This window comes from Balaenoptera acutorostrata, chromosome 2 (assembly GCF_949987535.1).
Source record: "Balaenoptera acutorostrata chromosome 2, mBalAcu1.1, whole genome shotgun sequence".
Classification (NCBI taxonomy): Eukaryota; Metazoa; Chordata; class Mammalia; order Artiodactyla; family Balaenopteridae; genus Balaenoptera; species Balaenoptera acutorostrata.
This window is the reverse complement of record NC_080065.1, coordinates 177,096,978-177,120,266: the sequence shown is the minus strand read 5'-3', so window position 1 is coordinate 177,120,266 and position 23,289 is coordinate 177,096,978. Positions and strand designations below refer to the sequence as shown.

General features: G+C 57.2%; 1 protein-coding gene across 2 annotated transcripts; it reads right to left on the bottom strand.

Annotated features, from left to right (window-relative positions):
• Positions 1 to 464: 464 nt before the first annotated feature.
• NANOS3 (nanos C2HC-type zinc finger 3) lies at positions 465 to 5,750 on the bottom strand. Of its 2 annotated transcripts, XM_007182070.2 has the most exons (3): positions 5,380 to 5,750; positions 2,768 to 3,079; positions 465 to 771 (listed from the first exon to the last, which is right to left on the bottom strand). In XM_007182070.2, exons 1-3 carry the CDS (start codon positions 5,393 to 5,395, stop codon positions 704 to 706), a joined length of 396 nt encoding a protein of 131 aa, XP_007182132.2. In that variant the 5' UTR covers positions 5,396 to 5,750; the 3' UTR covers positions 465 to 703. The 2 variants fall into 2 exon arrangements, with proteins under 2 accessions (XP_007182132.2, XP_007182131.2); XM_007182069.2 differs by lacking the exon at positions 5,380 to 5,750 and having other exon boundaries at positions 2,768 to 5,272.
• Between the last annotated feature and the right edge of the window lie 17,539 nt (positions 5,751 to 23,289).

Genomic DNA, 23,289 nt, shown 5'->3' with positions numbered 1-23,289 from the left:
TAGGTGAGGACAGTGATGGGAGGAACCTCTGTCTCTCCATTGCCCCCTCAAGTCAGGCCCCCACCTCCAGTGTAGGGGATTCCATCTGACATGTCAATATGCAAGGGGTGGCTGGAAGAGTTCGCAAACACGAAGCGTCACAGAAACAGCCTCGTAGCACCAACCCAGCAGCAAGTGCCCTGCTCAGAAGTGCCAGGCTGGGGCGACCCCTCAGAACCCCATCGCTGCCCTGTGGTGCCCACTCCCATTTCTCAGCACAAAGCAGCTCACCCCAGGGCCCCAGGGTAAATGGCAATCCAAACAGCAGTTGGGGCATGTGGAGGTCAGAGTAACGTGGGGGTAAGGGATGAGCCAGGAGAGGAGGGTCCCCAGCCCCACTGGCACAGTTCACGCTACCTCGTCCCAAGACCAGGCCTGCTATGACACTGATCCGTTCATAAACATTTATTGAGAGCTGACTGGGTGCCCAGCGCTGGGGAAGGAGGGCCGGGGTGCCTGAGAACCACCTCCTTCCGTGAGGGGGTCGGGGCACTCTTTGGGCTGTGCTCCCAGACGGGGCTCCTTTGCCAGGCCCTCAGGATGGGGGCAGGGCCTAGGGGCGGATCCTCGGAGGGTGAGTCTTCCCTGAAATCCAGCCTCCAGTGGGCCTGGGTCCCCAACCCCAGGTGAAGGCAGCAACCCCGTCCTGCCCGCGCCAGCCTCCTTAGGCAGAAGTGAAGGGACAGCAGGAAGAGGGGGTAGTTCCAGAAGGATTCCCGGCACCTTTGGAACCTGGATTTTAAAAGCAGAAGGGGAGGAGAAAAACATTTAATAACAGGGATGATTCAATGCTCCGGAAGTACCGACTCAACCTGCAGGGCTGTCATGGCTCTGGCGCCACCTGCAGGCTATTTCTGGAATAGCACCCCTGTGACATTCCCGGCCCAGGGCAGCCCCAGGTGGGACCCAGAGCCAGACACAAAGCGCAGAAACTCCAACTCAGTCCTGCCTTGCTGCCTCCTCGCGGCCGCAGGGCTACGGGAACCCCGGGTTTGTTACACCCAGGTTACCTGGGAGGACGGCCTCAGGCAGCCCTTCTGTGCCAATATCCTGGTGAGGGCTTCCCCCACCCCACCCCTCACGCCCGGGAAGGCAAGTTTTCCTGTTCTCTCGGACTTGAGGGGAAAAAAGGAAGACTCTCAGACCACCACCTTTGCATCCCTTCAGCTTCCCACCACTCCCAGTTGGACCTCATCAGACCTCATAGGGAATACTATCTTCTCCTGGAGGCAGTCTCTTCTAACAGATGTTCACTGCACAGCTGCCGGGATAGGGAGGGGTCCTCCCACCCGGTGACTTCCCCAGGGGCTCACAGTCTGATAGGAGAGGCAGTACCCACACCGGGCACCCAAATGGGTGGGGGTACCGCCCGGTCAGACCTGTCTTCTCTGTTGCTGACTTCCTCAAAGGCAATGAAAGTTGCTAAAACGGATTTCTCTTTTAAAACCCTGCAGAAACTGAGGTCTTTCTCATCTGTAATAATAACTGCTGCCATTTAAGACAGAGCTACTCAAGGCCTGCCAGTCTGTGGCCTTGCAGCATGGCAGCGTCAGGGGGAGCTGGTTAGAAATGCAGATGCTCAAGCCTCAACCAGACCTGCAGAACTGGAATCCACATTTAATGAGCAAGATGGGGGGGGGGAGCGCCCTATGTGGTGGGCCGTGCAGTGTGGGGAGAGCCCTTTAGACCTCAGGGAGGCTTCAGCCATATCTCGCTTCTAAACTTCAGCCTCAGCCAGTGGCTGATTCACACACAGCAAACTCATGGTACTTCCCTCCAAACTGACGTTTCCCCAGGCGCTGGGACTCTCCCTCTTCGCCGCCTTGAACACCTCTGCCTGGAGGACCAGGCTCTTCCAACACCTTCAAATCCGTTCCCACGGTCCAGCCCGTTAGCCACGGTCTTACACATTCACAGTCCAACACATGCAGACCTGGTCTTGTCCCTTCCTTGGCTCCCTAGTACTCAAGTCCAAACCCTTTAAGGTGACCAGCAAGGACCTACAGGTCCTTTTGCCGTCCCTGAAATCTCTGACACCTTCCCCTCCGACATACATGCACACATACTCTATCCCAGACACACCGAACTTCACTAAGTTCCTAAACGAGCCCCATTGCCTGGGCTCCACTTCAGCGCTCCACCAAACTGAATTAGGCTTCCAGAAGTCACTTTCTCCAGGAAGACCTCCTGGACCCCTTCACCTGGATCAGGTGCTTCCTCTAGACTCCCCCATGCCTGTGTTTTAACTCTCACTCTCCCATCTACCACGGCGGGCCAAGCCCAGCCCAGCACTTGGCACAGGGCAAGCCTCAAAGACTATCTGGTGAATGAGTGAAAAAGTGAGGCTCAGTTTCTCTAACTGAGCCATTTCCCTCTGGTCACACAGCTCCCACGTGCCAAGCCGGATTGGAGCCCCTGCTGTACCTGTCCCCAGATCCCATCAGTAGTCCCCACAGCCTCCCTGCTAGATCACACCGCGCCTGGAAAAGGACGGTGTTTCCCTTACAGGCCCAGAGAAGGAGAGTGCCTTGCCCAAGGCCACACAGGGAACCCCATCCCCAGCTTACCCGCGTAGGGCAACAGTTCTAGAATACTGTTCTAAGCTGTCTACATGGATTATCACCCCCCAACCCTCTGAAGTGGGTGACCCCAGGGGTTAACCCACTTCACAAAGGCCCCTAGGGGCTCAGCCCAGGGCAGACCCCCCTCCTCGAGTCCCCCCAGCCACCTGCACAGGCTCCTCCTCCTCCTCCTCCTCGGCGGTGTCCGGAGTCCGCCGTCTTCGCCTTGTCCGAGCGGGCCAGCTTCCTGCCGGCCGAGTTGCGGGTGGTGTAGCTATAGACGGAGGTGTAGCCCTGGCCGGTGAGCGGGCAGAAGCGGCGGGTGTGGGCATGCTCGCGAGTGGCACCACACTGGGGGCACACGTAGTCTCGAAGGATGGGGCACAGCACCCGGCCCTCTTCGTCCTTGAGCACGTGGGATTGGTAGATGGCCCGGGACTCGCCGTTGTGCTTGCAGAAAGTGCACAGGCGTTCAGGAGCTGGTGAGGATTCCGGGCTGGGTGTCTGACCCTCCAGTCCTGGCACTGGTTCTGTCTGGGGGTCCAGCCTGGTCTCAGGCTCCTCTTCCCCACGCAGAGCCCCCACCAGGCGTGCCAAACCCAGGTAATCTGTCCATGGATTGAAGGTCCCCATGGCTGGACACCGTGTGCCAGGCGGAGGGGCAGAGAGAGAAGAAACCCAGCCGCCCCAGAGCTTGTCTTTCTACACCTGCCTTCTGAACCCCCCCTTCCCCTCTCTGGAGCCGAGCAGTCTGGGCTGTCAGTTCCCTCCTTATACCTCCAAGGGGGTGTGAAGAGGGAGGAGCAGGCTGTAGGAGGTTCCTTATTGTCACAGGGGGGCTTGCTGCTGCTCCCCCAAGAATGCACCTGCCAAGGGGACGCATGGTCTCTGGGTGGGCTGGAGGCGAGGGGGGGGGTGACAAGACACAGGCTGCAGGGGGCACCAGTAATATGGAGTCATACACCCCACCCAGAGGGCATTGGGAGGGCGACCCCTCCTTAGAGCCTGCCCGCCTCTCCTGCCCCACAGGGTGATGGGGGTGGGAGGGTTGGAAGCCCCACCCGACAGACTAGCATTGATGTAACCAGTAACTTAGTAACTTCTTTCTTCCTGCTCCTGGGCTGGGGGAGGGGCCGGGTACCCCTGCGCTCTTTGGGAAGGGTTGGGGAGCTGCTGATGCTCCAACTGTCTTTGGAAGGAGGATGGGCCTGGCTTATGGGGTGGGGGGATAAAGACCAAGGCTCCCAGCTCTGGCCACCCTCAGGGAGCTTTCACACCCCTTTTCAGTGGATCTAAGCATTTAATGGATGAACAGACTGGGGTATGAAACCACCTGCCCCTGGGGTTATTCACAAAGATAAGCACCAAAGCCTGCCTCCCCACGCAGTTAGCAGTTACCACCAGAGCCTTAGGTGTTGGGGAGCCTTAGGACCAGCTCGTCCTGGTCCTGGGGTGGAAAGGGGGTGAGGCAAAACATTATGGGGGGTGGAGGAGAGCACAGGCACAAGTTGGGCTAATGGGGGGACCCCTAGCATTCACGAGTGCCTTGATCTCCCCCTCAAATGAGACCTCAGCTCAGTCTCCGGAGGATAAGGTGTGCCCAGGAGTCACCCACGTGGGGCACAGATGGGCAGGTGGAAGGATCAACTGGCGTCAAGGTGCTAGGTGGGCAACTGAAGGTAAAGCAGGGGTCTGTGGGTACCAGGCAAGGAGGGTGAGAAAGCTGGGCCCGGGACTTGAATGCAGAGAAGAGGTGTTATGCTGCCTACCCACCTCATTCATCCATTCATTCAAGAAGACTTTATTGAGCCTTCCGGAAGCGGGGCTCACTAATCTCTTTCACAAGGGTTTTTCAGCTGCCCAGCCCTGAGCCTGTGATTTATGCCCCCAGCCCTCCAGGATTTATTCTCCAAATCCAGCCTGTGCCTGTAAGGATCCCAGACACCAGCCCTCACCAAGGGGTTGAGAGGCTGGGGTCAGGGTCAGGTACTGGCTGAGCAATTTTGGGGGGGGAGTCCAGGGTGGGTTTTTTTCCCCATCCCATTCCCCTTAGGCTGTGTCCGGCCCAGACACAGTGACATTCATCCCTCGGTGGGTCTGGCCTCCGTCCTCACAACCCACCGACAACAATGAATGTTGATTGTGACCTTCGCTGTGGCCTAAGGGAGGGGATGTGTTCAGGATCCCCTGGCCCCCCCAGATCTGGAAGGTGTGGGTCGTGATGGGTGGACGGCAGTTCCAGGCCTCGGGGTCCACTCAACGGTCGATGGTTTGCCTGAGCTGCCCAAACTCACCGACAGGTTGAATGTTCCCCCAAACCCTTGGCAACTTCTTGGGGAGTGGAGGCTGGGTGGGGGTGAGGGAACTGGATGGGGTGAGGGAGGAGAGGGGAGGGAATAAGGAACTTACAGAATCATTAAGTCAGCAAATAGTTATTAGGTGCCAACTCTCTGCTCCGGGAACCGGAAAAAGCAGGAGATAAATATAAATAATAATAACAGTAGATATTTATGTTGCCTTTGCTATGTAAATGTAGCAGTACTGGGCCGCTGGGCTCAACTTTTCATGCATTTACCCAAAGCATCCTCAAAACGGCCCTGAGAGGTGCATATTACTTCCATTTGTCAGTTTGGGAGACTGAGGCCCGTAGGGCACCGCTAGTGAGAGGCAGAAAAGGGATTCCTAGTGGCCCCAAGATGTCTGGCTGCCAAGTGGTTCTTGCCCCGGGGACATCGATGCAACAGAGGAATAAACAAGACATTTTAATACAATGTAATACCTTCGGTGAGCTTCATCGTGTTCCGGGCACAATTGTTTCTGAATCACAAGAACCCCCAGGGGTTGTCAGTCTCCACTTTGCAAATTCTGGCCGGCGGTGGGGCCACTAGCAGGCAGGCCCCGCCCGCAGGTCCACTTGCGGGACTTTCGGACAGGGGCGAAGCAAAAGGACCACAGAGGACCACAGGTTGCCCGCCTGACTGCAGGGTCTTGGGCATCTGAACTCAGGCCCTTGTGGCGGTCAGCACCCAAGCGCACAGACACGCGAGGGTTGCCCCGTTAATGCGGGGTGCGGGTTCGCTCACCCTTGGGCCTCGAAATGGGTTGCGGTCAGATCCCTGCTTCGGCTCTGATTGTGTCAAGATGCTGCCCCCTCCGCATTTCTTCACCCTCAAACAGGGCCCCCAGTCCCTCCCTCTAGGGGCTGCGCAGAGTTGGGTGCCCGCCCCCTCGGGTGCCCCTACGCGCGGTCTCAGGGGAGACCGCCCCCCACCTGGGTCTGGGGCCCTCCGAGGACAGTCTGAGAGGGGACTTCAAATTTCCTGTCCCCTCCCATTTCACTGAGGGCAATATCGAGCCCCAAAGGATGAACCCCCTGGCGTAACCCTAAGGTGGATTAGGGCCCCCAGGGGTGCTGAGCTTGAGTGAACCCCAAAACGACCCTCCTTGGAGGCGGCCTGAGGCAGCGCAGCCCTTAAAGCCCCACCCCCGAGATCCCCACCTAGAGACTGCCTCCAGAGACCCGCCCCTCAGAAGCCACAGACTCAGGCCCCTCCCCCAAGACCCGCCCCCTCAAAGCCCACCCACAAATTGCACGTCCCTAGGACCCTCCCTCTAAAGCCCGCCCAGATAGACTACGATGTAGCCCGCCCCCAAATCTCAACCTCCGTAAAACCCGCCCCCTAAGCCGGTTCTCAAAGAGCCCAGCTCCCTTAAGACCCGCTCCTGGGCCCCGCCCTCAGGGTCCCCCCCGCCGCAGACTTCCCATCTATTTTTGGCTCCGGGAGCGCCCAACGCTCCAGAACCCCGCCGTCTAGGATCTCTAAAGTCCGCCTGCCTAGACCCCCAGGGACCGCATCCCTACGGAGTCCCCAAGGCCGTTCCCTGGAGCTCAACCCCGCAAAGGTCCGCCCTGGCACGACCTTCCCCCAAACCGGACCCCCTCGGAGCCCGCCCCCCGCAAGACCCGCACCCCTTGAAATTCCCCCACCTCATGGAGTCCCTTCCCCAGAGCCCGCCCTCTCGCCCACCGTGGGCCGGGGTCCAGTCACGTTCCCACCCCTGTCTGGAGCTCCGGGTGGGGCGCCCTCTCCCGTGGCCCATCCACCCGGCCTGCAGGGCCCCATTTAGGCACAGGGTATCCAGGACCTTCTCAGGGAGCATTTGGGGGGGGGGTCTTGCTTTGAAGATGGTGGTCGTAACAAGCAGAATATGGAGAGAGGAAGAGTAATAATAATAATGCTTTATATACATCACCCTATTATTAGAATACCCAGTTTATCGCTGAGGAAGATGAGGCTCTGAGAGTTTGGAACAGAACTCTCGGCAGTTCCTAAAAAGCTTTGTTCTTAACGACCACGAGGCTAGAATGCGGGGTCATCAGGCACGAGGCACTCTGGCCACACTGCGCGGGGTGGGGGGCTCCCATGACACCGCTGCTCCTTCTGTGCCTCCTCACAGGTTTCCCGGGGGGCTCTGACCTTGACCTACCTAAGAGGTAAGTTCCAGTGAAGGTGGGGCTAGGGCAAGGGGGCGGGGCTTCGGGCCAAGGGGAGTGGTGGGAGGCGGGCAGCGCCCAGACTCATCCTATGGGGGAGGGGCTGTCTGGGCACAACCTGGGGTCTGACTGTCTCCTTTCGTCATGGTGAGTGTTGGCTTCCCGCCCTCGGTGTCTGTCTGGGTCTGACTGTGTCCCTCACAGGCGGGTATTTGTCTGGGTCCCCAGCCCTGCTGTGTGCGCCGTCTCTGGCTGTCTGGGGTCGCCTGTGTGTGTCTGGCCCTTTACACCTGATCTCCCCTCTTTGTCTGTCCACCTGTAGGACAGACATGTCCAGGGCTGCCCTTTGGTGAAAGGCGGCCTCTGGTCTGTCTGCATCTCACTGTCTGCACCTGGGGCCCTTAAGCAGGGCGCTGACTGTTCCTCCCGCCAAGTGTCCTGAGGCCTTCTTGGGGGCTGACTGGGCCTCCAGTCTGACTTTGAAGCCCAGCAGGGTAGGAGGCGGGGAGCTGTCTCCTCCCACCCCCAACCCCGGGCCCTGGAGCAAAGCAGGGGTGCCCTTCAAGGCCTGCTTCTTCCTCATCCTTATCCCTGGGACCCTACACCCCAGCTGGGAGGGTCTGTCTGGGCAGGGGGCTGAGAATGACTGGCGTGGCGGGCAGCCCGTCAGAAGCCATGCTGACCCTGAGCCTATCCCCACCCCGACCCCCATCCTGAGCTCCGGGAAGGCAGGGCAGCTGGCACAGGGTCTGGGGGTCAGGGTCGGAGGTGAGAGGTCCCAGTGGAGCCAGATGGGCAGGCAATGGACGGAGGCAGCTCTGCTGTCAAGTTGAAGAACACGGTGGCGGGGCCGGGGGGTGGGGGGCAGCATGAGGTCAGAGATGCAGGGCTTCCAGGGGGTGTCTAGTGGCTTGTGTGTCCCTGCGTGTGTCCCAGTGTGCATCTGTCCTTGTGTCTGTGCCCTTGTGTGTGTGCATAGGACCTGGGGGGGCACATGGGGAGGAGGTGCTCAGGGCCTGGCGGACAAAGAGCCCATTATGGAACATGCAGTAGCAGTGTATGTAGGGGTCCCCCTGTGGGGTCCTGTTGATGGCCCAGGCTGTCTAGACTGGCGGGCGGGGGCCCCTCATTTCCATGATACCTGCATGGCCTCTCAGGTTCCCACCCCACCCTCCCCGGGCCGTCTGCCCAGCTTCCTCTCCGCTGCCAGCTGCTCAGGCTTTTGACTTCGTGTCCTCAGACAAGGGGCTTGTCTCTCCTGCCCAGACCTGGGGGCGGCAAGTCGGCCAGTCGGCCAGGAGCCTGAGTTTCCTTCTGAAGACCACCAGATGTGGAGCCAGGACTGGGGGAGGCGAGAATGCTCCCCTGGGTTGGAGTTGGGGGCTGTGGAGGGACCTGGGGCAGGTTGATGAGAAATTCAGACACTTCTACTGAGGCTTGTGGGCTCCATCTGCAAAAATGCAGGCAGCAGCTGCCTATGGGCCTGTTACTGGGGGGCTGTGATGGGCTTGGGGGTCTGAGCTACTCTGGTGGGCTATTTTAGGGGGTCTGTGGGTGTCTGTAAGTCCAGGTGGGTGTGTGCCACAGTGAGCGGCTGTCTCTATGCCAGTTGTGCGCGTGCATGTCGGCACTCCTGTGGGCTGCTGTTTGTGTGTGGATGGATGTCAGTGTGACTCTGGTTGTGTGTCAGGCTAACCGTGGGTAACTGCAAGTCGATGTGTGAGCCAGTGTACGTGGGTGTCTGGCGTCTGTCAGTGTCACTGGGGGTGACTGTGGTTCGTGTCATCCGATTATGGTGCCCCCCGACCCTCCTCACTAAACATTCAGCTCCAGGAGGGTAGGGATCTTCATCTCTTCTACCCCCAGTGCTAGAACAATGCCTGGTACATAACAGATGCTCAATAAGCAAGTGCTGGATTTGTGGGCTTCCAGGTGACTGTGGATTTCTGCATGTTCCTATGTCCTTTTCCTGTATGTCATTTTCAGTGCACATGTTTTATTGTGTCTGTCTGTGGGTCAGTGATATTGTAGGTGTCCAAGGGTATAATCAAGTGTCAGGGTGGGTGACTATGGGTGTAGGTACTGTTGGAGTGTTATATCTGTTTGTGGGTGACAGAGTTGTAATGGGTGTCTAGGAGGGTCAGTTTAACTGTATGTATGTAGGTCAAGAATACTATAACCCGATGTCAGGATGTCAAGCATCTGTGCAGGCCTTGTACCATCTGTGTGTATGTGTGTCAGGTTGCCTGGGTGACTGTGGGTGTGTCCTTGCCTGGGCAGGCACATGGATATCTATGAGTGCATGTCCAAGTTCTTGTGAATAATGGTGTCTATGTGTACCTCTGTTGGGGCATTTACCTATCTGTGGTTGTCACAATTACTCTGGATGACAGCCCATGGGTGCCCATGGGACAGTGAGCCTAGGAGTATCTGTGGGTGCAATGGAAAACTATGTGTGTGTCAGCGTTATATGCAAGCATGTGTCTACCACGGTCGGTGGCAGCTTCATTTCTCTGTGTGGCACTGTTTTCACGGGTGTCAGTCCTGGATGTCCGCGTCATTGTGGGTGATGTGTGTGCCCACGTGGCAGTGTTATGATGGGTGACTGTGTGTGTGCATGTGTGCATCAGCGTTCTTGCAGGTGATGTGAGTAATGGGATGAGGTACGTCGGAGTATAGGGTGTGGATTTGGGGGTCTTCACCAGCGATTTGGGAATATCTAATTGTGACTCTGTAAATGTATCTGTGAGCGGTCCAGGGAGGTGGAGAATCGGTGGGAAAGGAGATGGGGGGAACTTAAATGTAGTGGGGTGGGGGGCACTTCTCAGTTCCCATCAGCCAATGAGGGGTCTTCTCCGTCCCCTCCTCCCTTCCCCCCACCTCATGCCCTCCAGGGCGAGGGCCCTGTAAAAGGCGCCCTGTCGCTTTAAAAGAGCTCCCCAGCAGTGGGATTCCGGGCCATTTTTCCTTTTTATGGCCACTTTTGTAGGGCGTGATCCTGTTAGCAAACCTTCGCCCCAGTAAATACCCTGCAGCCGCCGCCGGTAATGACAAGCCGGCGGGGAGCCCGCGGAGGGCGCCGGGGCTCCGGCAGGCGGCGCCGCTGCAGCCCCGGGCCCGCGGCCGCAGCGAGGCCCGAGCGGGGCCCCCGCCGGGATCGGTCTCTGCAGGGCCCGCACAGGCCTGCGCGGCCGTGAACTTGGCCGGGAGCGCCTTCCCGAATGCGCGCGCCGGCCGGGAGCCTCTCCCGGTCCCGGATATCCGAGGCCCCCACCCGCTCGGCGCCCCCAAGAACAAAGCTCGCCGCCGCCCTGTCCCAGGGCTCCCGCGGTCAGGTGTCAGGCGGCCTGGGCACCACTGCCCCTACGACCCTCATCATGCCTCCCCGCCCCGCAGGGGCATCTCGGCCTGCCCTCCCCCCGGCGGCCCCCGCTCACTCGGGACTTGTGTGTCTGTCCCCTGTGGAGGGGTCTGGTCCTCCCGGGGCCCCTTCTCCGGGAAGGCGAGACACAGAGATGCCGCCGGGGCCTCCCCGCCCCCCTTCCCCAGCCGCCGCAACAATGGAGGGCCGGGCTGCCGAGGCCGGGTCGCCAGCCCCCCGTCCGCGAGCAGGTGCGCGAGGGGGCTGCGGCCGGGTCCCGCCGCCGCCCCGCCCGGCCGCGCCCCCTCCCCGTGGGCGGCCCCCGCGCCGCTCGCGCCCCCAGCCCGCCCGGCGCCCGCTCTCACCTTGTTTGGGGCCGCCGCCGCGTTTCCCCTCTCCTATCCAAAACCCTCCCGGAAAAGCCCCCCGAGCCGAGGCGCCTGCACGGGAAATTGCATTTTGGCGGCTCCGGGGCTGGGCGGGGGCTCCCCAGGCCGCGGGCAGGGGGAGGGGGCCGCGGGGCTCCGGCGCCGGCTCGAACCCGCGGCCGCCGCCTCCCGCCCACCCGCCTGTCTGTCTCGGTGACGTGCCCGCGCTCCCCGCCGCCGCCGCCCCCTCCCTCCTCCGCGCGCCGTGCCGGGCGGTGGGTCCAGCCGCGGCCGTGTGCGCCCCGAGGCCTCCCGCCAGGCGCACCGGGACACAAGAGGGGATGCCCATGGGGCTCCAGGACGCAGCTCCCGGGCTCCGCGCAGGGGACACGGGGGCGCGAACGGGCACACGCAGGAACCCAGATGCACACAGACCTGAAAGGCGCAGGGGGAGCAAACGCGCACAAAGGCACACGGACCACAAACACAGGGAAGGGTGTGCAAGGGGCTTCCAGACACAACCCCACCGGCGGGAATGGTAGGACATGCAGGAGCACCCGCCACACAAGGATGTCCATAAAACCCAGCTACACGCATAGGGACACCCAGGGTCACACAGACACATGCAAGATACAGACACACACCACCTCCAAGGGACAGGAGGAATGTCCTCAGAACTGAAATATAGTACATAGAGGATCCCGGGGCACACACAGAAAATACTGGCACACAAATACACAGACTCACAGGAATGGCCCCAGAACACACACATGCACGCACACAGGCCCAGGGGCGTACACAAGGTACACAGACATACAGGTGTAAACATGAAACCAACACAGCTCCCCATTCATCAGGTGCACAGCCATGGGAACAACCTGACACACAGCACCTCAACACACATGGATATATACACAGACACAACACACGGATATATACACAGAACAGAAACCCATAGAGACCTGACAGGTACACAGTCTCAGGGGCACACGCAGACACACAGAGTTCACAGGCACACAACTATATGCACAATCACTCATGTACAAAGCGCAGAGGCACACTAGAATCCATAGAACCAACACGCATACCCACAAAACCCCCGGACAGGTCCCCAGGGCCACAGGGGTCCACAGGGACACACAAAATACAGGGACACTTGGGGATATGTGTGCCTGGGACCATCTGGTGTAGGCACACACACAGGCTAGGTATACAGGTCACATACGGGAAGTAGACTCAAAAGTTGTACATGGGGTGGGGCTCTTCTGATTTCCTGGAGTTGCTCACACGGAGCCCCCATCTTCTCACGCAGACACACACACACACCACGTACATGGGCACACACGGTAGGAAAGGTACACTGGCTGAGGATTCCTCCAGGGATCTGCACACAGGTCCCCCCACAAATACTCCCTAACAATACACGCAATCCCTGCCTGCCGTGGCCACCTTGACTGGTGGAAAGAGGTCACCTCAGGGCAGACTGCGGTGCCAGCCGGACCTTCCATTGGCTGGGACTCAGCTGACAGATTTCTCATTCAGTTGATTTATTTCTCCCCCACTCCAGTCTGAGAAGGGGTAAAGGAAACCTTCAAGCCCCCCACCCCCAAGCCCAGGCCTTAACCTTTGTGGGCCAGGGCCCTGCTCCACCTGGCCATGCCCCTCCCCTTTGGGCCCCCTCACCACAGTCCTGCCTCACTTTCTCCTTGACAAGTCTCCCTTTCCCATACCCTCCCCCCTTCCTTCAGGTTTCAACCCAGAAAGCCAAGCTCCAACTGGTCCAGGAGGGTGGATGTCCCCAGGACCCACCAGAGGCTATTGGGGTTCAGCCCTACTCTATACCTGACTTCCCCGCAAATGGGGGATAATTCCCTGGAAGAGAGGGCCACGCAAGGAAGAGGATGAGAGTAAGTAGTAACTGGGCCTCTGTGGGTGGGGACAGCTTTGTTGATGTCCCTTATGTAGCCTCCCCCTTCTAACTGAAAAGGAGGGGGTTGTTTTGGAATATACAACATTTATTCGTTCAATCCCAATCATCTCAGACTCTTCCTGGCAAGCCAATGAAGTGAATATTGTAATTTTTACATATGGGCAACTGAGGCCCAGAAAGGGACTGCCTCTTGCCTAGGGAGGCACAGCCTGTAGGTTGCAGAGCTGGGAATCTCCCCAAGGCCTTTCCCCATCTGCTTTCAGGATGGGCTTGAAGAAGCTCTCCCGCCAGCTCTCTGGCCTGCTGAGCTTCCCTCAGCTGCCAGCAGGGGGAAGCAGACTCCAGAGCCCTCCCGCTGTGGGGGCAGGCTGGCTCTCAATTCCCTCTTCCTCCCAGCCCTCCCCACATCCCAGCAGCTGAAGACTCTGCCTGGACCCCGCAGGCTGGAATCTCCACTGTCAAGATGCAGGGGCTCCAGAAGAAAGGAGCTCTTCTTAAATAAAGCCCCTAGAACTGACATCCCGGCCAAGGCCTCACTCGCACGTGGTCCCTCGTTTTTTTTTTTTAAACATCTTTATTGGAGTATAATTGCTTTACAGTGGTGTGTTAGTTTCTGCTTTATAACAAAATGCATCAGCTATACCTATACGTACATCCCCATATCTCCTCCCTCTTGCGTCTCCCTCCCACTCTCCCTATCCCACCCCACTAGGCGGACACAAAGCACCGAACTGATCTCCCTGTGCTCTGCGGCTGCTTCCCACTAGCTATCTATTTTACATTTAGTAGTGCATATATGTCCGTGTCACTCTAAGGTCTAGCTCTACTCCTTCTTGCTGCAACACAGGCTGGCAGGCAGCCTCTGCATTCCTGAACTGGGTCAGACCAGGAGAGAGGATTCCTGGATCCCGGCCCAGTGTTTAGTCCCACCCCTACCCCAAAGTCCTCTGAATATCCCCCGGAGCCCAGCACAGGATGGGAGGGTCAGTGGGGGAAGCCCCAGTGCCCGAGCCGCCTGGTTCCTTCTGGCGTGGGAACTGCCCTCCCCACCCCACCCCAGCCCCCAGTTCCTGGGGCCCCTGCCAGTGCTGACTCATAGGGGACCCACGGCTGTGACTCAGCAGCGGCCCTTCCTGAACCTCTCCCTGAGAGATTTCTCACCCTATGTCCCTCCTGTCCCCTTGAGGGTCTCCTCAGGGACCCAGATGTAGGCTTGGTGGGTGTGTAAACCAGAAGGCCCTTCTCAGCTCCATCAACCCCTGAGCCCCAGTCCCCAAGGACCCCCAAGGCTGTGGCTGTGGGTGGATATGCCTGGCTGTGGGGGTCTAGGGCAGTGCCCATGTGTGCCCAGATGTGTGCCCCAGGCAAGGCCCAGGCTGTGAGCGTGCCTTCCTCCGCACTCCACTGGAGTCTGGGCAGAGGGTGCTCCAGGTCCATATGAGGCCCGGGCTGGGAGCTGGTTTACTCAACCACAAACCAGCTTCTCCAACCATTTTCCCCCTCTCCGGAAATGGCAGCTCCTTTCTTCCAGCTACTCGGGCCAAAACATTTCTTAACAAATGCAATCCATTAACAAATTCAGTTACTGTCCCTTCTAAAGGCACCTAGAATCTTACCCTCTCCGGAGCCCCCATGCAGGTCCAGCCCCCATCATCTCTCCCCTGGACCTATGCAGTTGCCACCTCCTTGCTCTCCCTGTCGCAACCTCCCACAGTCTGTTCCACTGCAGCCCAAGGGCACCTGTGAACACCTTAGTCCCTCCTCTGCTCAGAACCCTCCATGGCTCCCATTTCATTCATACCAAAAGCCCAAGTCCTCCCTGCAACCCTGCACACTCTATCCTGTCCCCTCCCTCCCTCACTTCCTCTACTCTGTCCCTTATTCCCTCTACTCCAGCCACATGGGCCTCCTCACTGTTCCTCAAACACACCAGGTATTGTCCGGCCTCAGGACCTTTGCACAAGCTGTTCCCTCTGCCAAGGACTCTCTTCCCCCAGATACCCACCCACATGGCTGCCTCCCTCCCCTCCTTCAGGTCTCTGCTTAAATATCATCTCCTCGGTGAGACCTTCCCTGACCCCCCTATTTAAAATCACACCCCCTTGCTTTATCTTGCTCTATTTTTTCTTTTCCATCAGCCTATCACCTTTGAACACACTATATGTTTTACTGCATATTCTTGTTTCTTGCCTGACTCCTTTAGTCACATGTCAGCTCCCTCAGGGCAGGAAGCTTTGACTTGATCACTGTTGGAGCACTGAGAGCAGAGTCTCAGACTGTTGTGTGGATGTATTGATAATTACCATGTTCCTGGCATGTTGGGGAACAAAAAAGACATAGCACCCTCCTGCCACTGTCGGGTGGGGCAGACAGTCACGTAGCTAGCCGATTGCAATGAAGAGTTTTCAGCGCTGAAAGCCAGAAGCACAAGGGAGTATAGGGGAGGCATGGGGCCAGCCTGGAGGATGAGGTGCAATCAGGGAAGACTTCTGGAGGAGGTGAGTTGAGGCAGGGCCTTGACAGCCAGTGAAGAGTTTGGATATAAGTATAGGGCAGGAAGATTTGGAGGGTTTTTATTTTTAGTTAGGTTTATTGAGGTATCATTTACATAGAGTAAAATTCAGCCCTTATACTATTATATGAGTTTTGACAAATGCATAGAGCTGTGTAACCACTGCCTGAATCACGATATAGCAGATATAATAGGAGTATGAGGTCACGTGCACCAGGCCATGCACACAGCAATGGGGACACGGGTAGAAGCAGAGGGCCAGAGGGGAGACCATTGTGGGTGGCTGTCCATTGGCCTGGATTAGGACAGAGGCCTGGGTGACAGGTGGGAATGGGAAGCTTCAGGAAATGGGGCGGACAGGTCTCAGAGGTGGACCAAGTGTGGAGGTTGAGGAGGAAGGGTGGGCAGGTTGAGTCAGAGGCACCTGTGGGCCCCCCGGGAGGAGATATTCAGAGAGGGAGGTCATCAATACGTGGTGGTAACCAAAGCTATGCCTAGGGAGGAGAGCATTTGAGAGGCATTTCACAAAGACTGAGGAGGAGGAGGAGGGGAAGGAGGTAGGAGAAGGGCCACCAGGAGAATGTAGTGTCTTGTGGCCAAGGAGGAAGTGGGCAAAGGTGACAGATTCTTTTTTTTTTTTTCTTTTTTGGTCATGTGGTGTGGCATGCAGGATCTTAGTTCCCCCACCAGGGATCAAACCCATGCCCCCTGCAGTGGAAGCATGGAGTTCTAACCACTGGACAGCCAGGGAGTTCTCAAAAGATGACAGAGTCTATATAGAGGTCGAGGACAGTGATGACTGGGAAAATTGGCCTGACTCAGCAACTTGGTGTCAGTGGCATGATCAGGCAGCCCCTTGAGAAGTAAGGAAGGGAAGGAAACAGAGGCAGTGAGCCCAGCATGGCAGTCTCCAACACAAGTACTGTGTACTGTATACTCTAAGCCACAAACGCAATTACACATGTGTAATTTAAAAACTTTTTAGTAGCCGCTTTGCAAAAAAGTAAAAAGAAACAGGTGAAATGAATATTGATAATATATTCAAGAATCTGCCTGCCAATGCAGGGCACACGGGTTCGAGCCCTGGTCTGGGAAGATCCCACATGCTGTGGAGCAGTTAATCCCGTGCACCACAACTACTGAGCCTGCGCTCTAGAGCCCACGAGCCACAACTACTGAAGCCCGCGTGCCTAGAGCCCGTGCTCCGCAACAAGAGAAGCCACCACAATGAGAAGCCTGCGCACTGCAACAAAGAGTAGCCCCTGCTCGCCGCAACTAGATAAAGCCCGCGCACAGCAACGAAGACCCAATGCAGCCAAAAATAAATAAATAAATAAATAAATAACAAAAAAACTAAAAAAAAAAAAAAAAAAAAGCTTGAGGGACTTCCCTGGTGGCGCAGTGGTTAAGACTCCGTGCTCCCAATGCAGGAGGCCCGGGTTCGATCCCTGGTCGGGAAACTAGATCCCACATGCATGCTGCAACCAATAGTTTGCGTGCCACAACTAAGGAGCCCTCGAGCCACAACTAAGGAGCCCGCCTGCTGCAACTAAGACTCGGTGCAACCAAATAAATAAATCAATAAACAAATATTTTAAAAACCCAAAACTTTAATATTTACAACATATCTCAATTTGGAATAGCCACATTTCAGGTGCCCAGTAGACAACTGACAAGTGGCAATGTCACTGGTAAAGCACAGATCTAGACAGGACCCAGTTTTGCCCTTGTATGACTCACCTCGTTCACATCTCCTTAATCCCCACCCTATTGGATCCTGTCTTTATTAGTTGATTTCCCCCACAAAAACTTGTACACAAATGTTGATAGCAGCATTATTCATGTTAGCCAAAAAGTGAAAAATACCCAAATGTCCATTAACTGATGAGTGGATTTTAAAAAATGTGGCGTATCCATACCACATATGATTTGGCAATCAAAAGGAATGAAGTTGTGATACATGCCACAACATGAATTCATATTGAAAAGTGAATGAAGTCAGTCACAAGTCACATTATATGAGTCCATTAATATAGAGAGACAGAAAGTCGTTTAGGGGTGCCAGGGGCTGGGGGAGGGGAGGGACTTGGGGAGTGACCACCTATGGGTGCTGGGTTTCTTTTGGGGGACAATGAAAAAGTTCTAAAATCGATCGTGGCAATGGTTACACAACTCTGAATATACTAAAAACACTGAATTATTTAAGTAGGTCGATTGTACGGTATGTGAATGTTATCTCAATAAAGCTGTTATAAAAAATATTTAACCTTAATTACTGAGTGTTTCTGTGCTCCCTTAAATTTTGTCTCCCAATGGAGTGCCCCTCTCTTCTCAACCTAGTCCCGGCCCTGCTATTCTTCCCACACCACGCTTAAGAGGGACAGCTAAGGTGGAGAAAAGGCCCCAGGGCAGGTCCAAGGAGGGGAGGCCTGGGCGGAGAGGTAGTAAAGCCAGGAAGATGTGGCCAGATGTGCCCCCAGCGCCCTTGTTTCCTACCAGAAGTCATGGGCTTCCCTGAGTTGCAGGCTCTCCGAGGTGGGAAGAATGATGCCTCCAAAGCCCAATTCCAAGGGCCCCGGCCTACCGGCCCAACCAGACAGCCTGACTCAGTTTGCCCGCTGTATGTGTGTGACCTTCCGCTGTCCCCCTAGTGACTCAGGCTGCTTGGAAGCCCCCTCCCTGGGGATGCTCGGCTGCCCACGGTGACTTTTCACAGACATTGTGAAAGTGGGCTGGCGCCTCCCGGGCCCAGGCCGGGGTCCTGCGGGCAGCCCACTAGGGCCTTGTCCCCACAGCCCGTCTCCCCCAGAGGGCCTGGGTCTGGGGGAGGGAGGTGGGGAGCTCTTCTCAAAGGGCCTTTGTGGGAGCGGCTGGGACGCTGTTGGGGGGGGGGCTGCGGGGGGACCACGCCCTGCGTGACTCACTCTTCATTGCTGGGCAGTGACTCACGCCTAGGCCCCCCCTCCTACCCGCTTGCAGCAGGTGCTGCCAGCGCCAGTTTCGGGATGGGGGCCCCCCGAAGCCAGGTTCATGCCACCTTACACCGGGCCTGTGATCTGCACTCATTTCCAGGGGTGCCCGCCCTGCCCTGCCCTCCTTGCCCTGCAGGGCTCAGACCACGGAGAAAACTTCCCACAGTCCCTCTTGTTCTTGGTGGGGTGGGGCGGGGGGCACAGCCCTGGTACTGAGATGTGCCAGCTATTACCTCACGAATGATTCGTGGAATCCCCAAACCACCGGAGTGGTAGGGCGTTCTTGCTACCTCCTTTAACAGATGAGGAAACTGAGGCTTGGTGAGATTATGAAGTTTGCCCAAAGACCCAAGAAGCAGATCAAACCCAGAGTTGGGGCATATCAGAGTGATGCCCGAGTGTATATAGGTAATGATCCCAGCTGCCTTGTGCACCAGGAATGGGTTACTGCAGCCTGTAATGTTGCGTCCATTTTACTGATGAGCAAACTGAGGCAATGAGCGCCTAAGCCACACCCGAGAGTGAGAGGCTGGGACGGGATTCGAAACGATATCTGCAGCCGGGGCTTGTTCCGACGCTTCGCAACCGGCCTTGAGCACCCACTTGGGGGCTGGGGCGCCCCAGCCGCCGGGCCCCTCCAGCCGCCGGGGCCAGCCGGGACCCGGCCGCCTGCCAGGCTGCCGGGCGCCGCGCCCGCCTGCATCACGCCGCTGTGAGTCACCGCGCGCGCCGGCCCCGCCCCCCGCGCCAACAAACAGCGCGTTGCCTGGCAACCGCCGCAGGTTCCCCTCCCGGGCCGCTCTCGAGGACCGGGGTTCGAGCCTCTAGCCAGGTGGAAGCTGTGAGAGGCTCCGCGAGCCGGTGGCTTTACTCAGATTAGGGATTTAGATCAGGCCTGCAGTCCTGGTTAGCACGGAGACGAGGGCGAAAGACACAGCAGTGGTTCAACGGCAGGGGGGTGGGGGTGGCGCGAGGTTGGAGTGGGGGTGGAGAACAGAGGGTTTCTAAGCCTGACCTGCCCCTGGTTCTCAGGAGGCCGGTGCCAGGGTCAGGGGATGGCACTGGAGACTCGCTGTGGGGTGAGACGTGCCCTGAGGAGCTGGGCTAGAGCTGTGGTCAAGAAGCCATTGTCCTAGAGGGATCTGGGGAGCCGACCTGGGGGTGGGGATCAGGAGGGCTGTGGTGGGAGCTTCTGGCTTTTCACCATCCCCCCACCCACAAAGGAGCTAACACAACGAGCACGTTCTATGTTCCAAGCTCTGTTCTACACACGTGTGTACCTATGGACATTAATGTTCACAACAGCTCTCTGACATTCCACTGGTATTATTCCCATTTGACATATGGGGAAACCGAGTCATAGAGAAGCAAAATCCTTTGCTAGAAGAGCATCAAGCTTGAAACCAGGCAGGGTGACTTGGGCTCCTTTGCTCCTCTCAGTGGGTGCATGCCCCCTCTTGGGGGCCGTCATATCTGTGGGAGTCTCCAGCGTGGTTATCAGTGACAAGTCCACTCGGAGCTTGAGTGGGACATGTAAGGCTGTGGTAGGGGCTGGGTGGGCTCCTTGGGGACTGTTGACACAAGGCTGTGTCCTCCAGAGGCTGTGCCAGGCCCCCTCCCAGGCTGCCAGGCTATTTGAGAGCAGGGAGAGAGTTCCCCAAGGGCCAGCATCACTTCACTCTAGGCTCTCCAGGACCCATACTAGCCACCACGGAGCTGCCCACGGGACCCCTCAGGGGGCTGCATGAGGGGTTTCCCCGGGCCCCAGACCCCGTGGGGTAGGGAAAAGAGTAGGTACCAACGCTGGAGCAGGGTGGACAGGGACATGCCCCAACCCCACCCCTGGCTACCTTTGCGTCATTTAAGAAACGTTTATTTTACTTAAATGATTGATTAAATTACCCATATGTTTGCGTGAGGAGACAGAAGTGTACAGAGTCTCTGGAGAGTGTAAAGTCAGAGGGTTATGGTGGGAGGTGAGGAAGACTTCCTGGAGGAGGTGATGGCCTAGGACCTGAAGGATGCTCATGAGTTGACAGGTGGGTATGAAAGGTAGGTTGGAGAGAAGGTGGGGACCTGACAAGCAGGGTCTTCTAGGTGACAAGGGGGACCATGGAGGAACTTTTTGCAGCGGATGGTAGAAGGGAGATGTGACTGGATTTAATTGGCTCTCTCTGGAGAATGGATGGAAGGAGTAAGGCTGGAAGCAAGAAGACCAGGGAGACCTGACTGTTGTAGTGTTTTCAGGCCAGAGATGATGGTGGCTCAGAAACACAGTTGCCAGATTTAGCAAATAAAAATACAGGAGACCTAGTTAAATTTGATATTCAGATATAGAGCAAGTAAAAACATTTTTTTCTGGTTAAATATATCCCAACTATTGCATGGGACATACTGATACTAAATGATTCATTGTTTATCTGAAAATCAATTTTAACTGGGTGTCCTGTATTTTATCTGGCAAGAGTACTTGAGGGTCTCAGGGAACCCTGGGGATGGGGAAACGATAATATAACAGCGATGGAGTAAATGCACTTTGAAGTGTGTACTACTATCATTCCCATTCTGCAGATAAGTAAACTGAGGCCCAGAGAGTTTTTTTTTTTTTTTTTTTTGGTAACATGTCTCTACAGTTAGTAAGTAGGTGACCCCCGATTGGAACCTAGGCATGTTGATTACAGTTCACCAGCCGATTAGAGCTGGCATCCCCCCTCCTCCCCGGGGGTGGGGTGGGGAATGGGACTTAGGCGCCAGGGTTTCCTCGGTTTCTGGTGACCCAGGTAAGAGCCTTCTTAATGCAATAGACTCCTCAACCCCCTCTTGCAGCCTGTGATCTGTGCCACCTCCTTTGCGCCTCTCCTCTCAGGATACTGAGGCAGTGGGAGGGACAGGAGTCGGCCTCAGGGGGGCTCCTCTCCCCGGCTGAGGCTCGGCCTCGGCCTCCTCCAAGCCGGGAGGATCCGCCGTCTGCACCCGCCGGCAGGGGGAGGGGGAGGGTTATTTTTACCTCCCTCCAGGCAGCCGGGGCGACAGGAAGCGAGCGCGCAGCCCGCCAGATGTGGGGAGCCAGACAGCTGGGAGCAGCCACAGCTGGACTGGCGGCCGGCTGGGGGCGGGGGGAGGCAGGGTGTGCAGAGGGCGGATCCCAGGCTCAGGTCCCCTCTTTTTTTTTTTTTTTTATTTTTATTTTTTATTTTTTTTTCAGGTCCCCTCTTTGTTCCCGGCCGCCTCGGCCTCCCCTCTGAGGTCCCCCCCTCACTCCCATTCCCCCCTGCTCATCTCAGGGGTGGCCTCGCTGTCCCCCATCTTTGCGCCAGTGTCCCCGGTGCTCGTGGGCTCTCGGGACTCGGGCGGAGAGGGGACCCTGCTTCTAGCCCCGGGGACCCCCTGGTCCCAGCAGAGTGAGGAGTGGGAGGGGGAGACAGGCCCTCGCCGGCCCTGCCTGCCACCGCCATTGTTTACCCGTCGGCTGCCTCCTAGGAAACTTAACCCGCCCGCGGTAATTTTATTTGGGAACTTCGGCCAGTTGCCATAGCAACCCCCAGTGACGTCAGAGGGGCTGGGGCCCGAAATCCCCGGGAAAGGGGGGATGGGTTTAGGGGGGGAGACCCCCAGGAGGGACCCTCCTTAACCCTGCGCCTGCCGGGCCCCAGTCAGAGGGGAGATGGCAGCCAGATGCGACACCTCTTGGGCGCCCCCATTCTGGCCCGGTGCCAAGTTAGGGTGGCCGGCCAGGCCCTGATGTCATCCAGTGCTGGGTGGGTGGTGAGTCAGTCCTCGGGTGGGGGCTGGGCCAGGCCTGGGGGGCTCTTCCTATCTAACTCACCCCTCCCCCAGCACCCTGATGGACCCTGCCCTGGGGATTTCAGGCACCTGGCTGGGGGTCCCCATAGATCCCTGGGGTCTCTCTGCCCCTCTGAACTGTAGGTGGGTAGGCAAGGGCTTTTCTGGTTCTCTCAACACCAGTTTGGTAGGGTTGAATGAAAGGGTTAGTGGCAGTGAACTGGGGCCACCACACAATGTCCTTCCCCGGATGTGGGGAGTGGCTGGTGTCCTAGTGAGGGGGCAGGTGGTGGGATCCCAGCTCAGTCCATAACACAGCCTGTCACCAGGGTGATGGGAGGCAGGGGCCCTGACTGGCAAGGAGGAGCACAGCACCAGCCTGGGGCTGGGCTGGGAGGAGCCACCCTAACCACAGTGACGTGGGACTTCCTCGGCAGGGCCTGTTTGATGTCTCTGTGTGCAGCGTTGCCATGGGGCCAGGCAGGCGGCCCTGCGTATGAGCCGGGGTGACCTACAGGGTGACTGAGTCTGTCAGAGTCCTTTGACCCAGCTCCCCCAACCCAGGTCTGCATGACTGCGTAAACCTGGCGTACCTATGTGAACATGCTTATCCAGCTTTGACCCCGCCTCAGGCCCTGGACCAGGAAGGACATGGTGCAGCTCATCTCTGAATCTCATAACAACTGCAAAAGGCACATTTTCAGGCCCATTTTACAGATAAAGAAACTGAGGCTCAGATAGGTGTGATTACTTGGCCAAAGACATCCAGCTAGAAGCTGGGGAGCAAAAATTGGAAACTCAGTTTTTCCACTCTGCTCCCCCACCTCCCACCATCACACTGGTCTCCTCGCTGTTTCTCAAATACTCCAGGAACTTCCTGCCTCAGGGCCTTTGCACTGGCTGTTCCCTCTCTACCTGAAACTCTCTTCCTCCAGATGTCTGCATGGCTTCTCCCTTACTTCCTATAAATCTTTGTTCAAATGTCACCTCCTCCTCAGGGTAGCCTTTCCTGACGTGGCCCCCACCACCTCCCTCCTCATCTCCTTTGCCCCCTTCTATTCTCTCCCTAACACATACCACCCAACACACCATGTATCTTTATACCTGTCTATTTATTGTGTATTTCCCCATAGATGTGGACTCCATGAGGGCAGGGTTTTTTTTCTGGCTTGTTCTCTGCTGTGTTCCCAGTGCCCAGAATGGCACCTGGCACACAGCAGGCACTCAAGAATGTTTGAAGAATGAACAAATGGGCGTGTGTGTATGCC

Bases quoted from the DNA above. Each gene is read 5' to 3' on its own strand.
- NANOS3 (XM_007182069.2), bottom strand. From the start codon at position 3,233: ATGGGGACCTTCAATCCATGGACAGATTACCTGGGTTTGGCACGCCTG. The intron at 772-2,767 runs GTGGCTGGGGGG...TTTAAAATCCAG, and splicing joins AGGAGGAGGAGCCTGTGCAG to GTTCCAAAGGTGCCGGGAAT.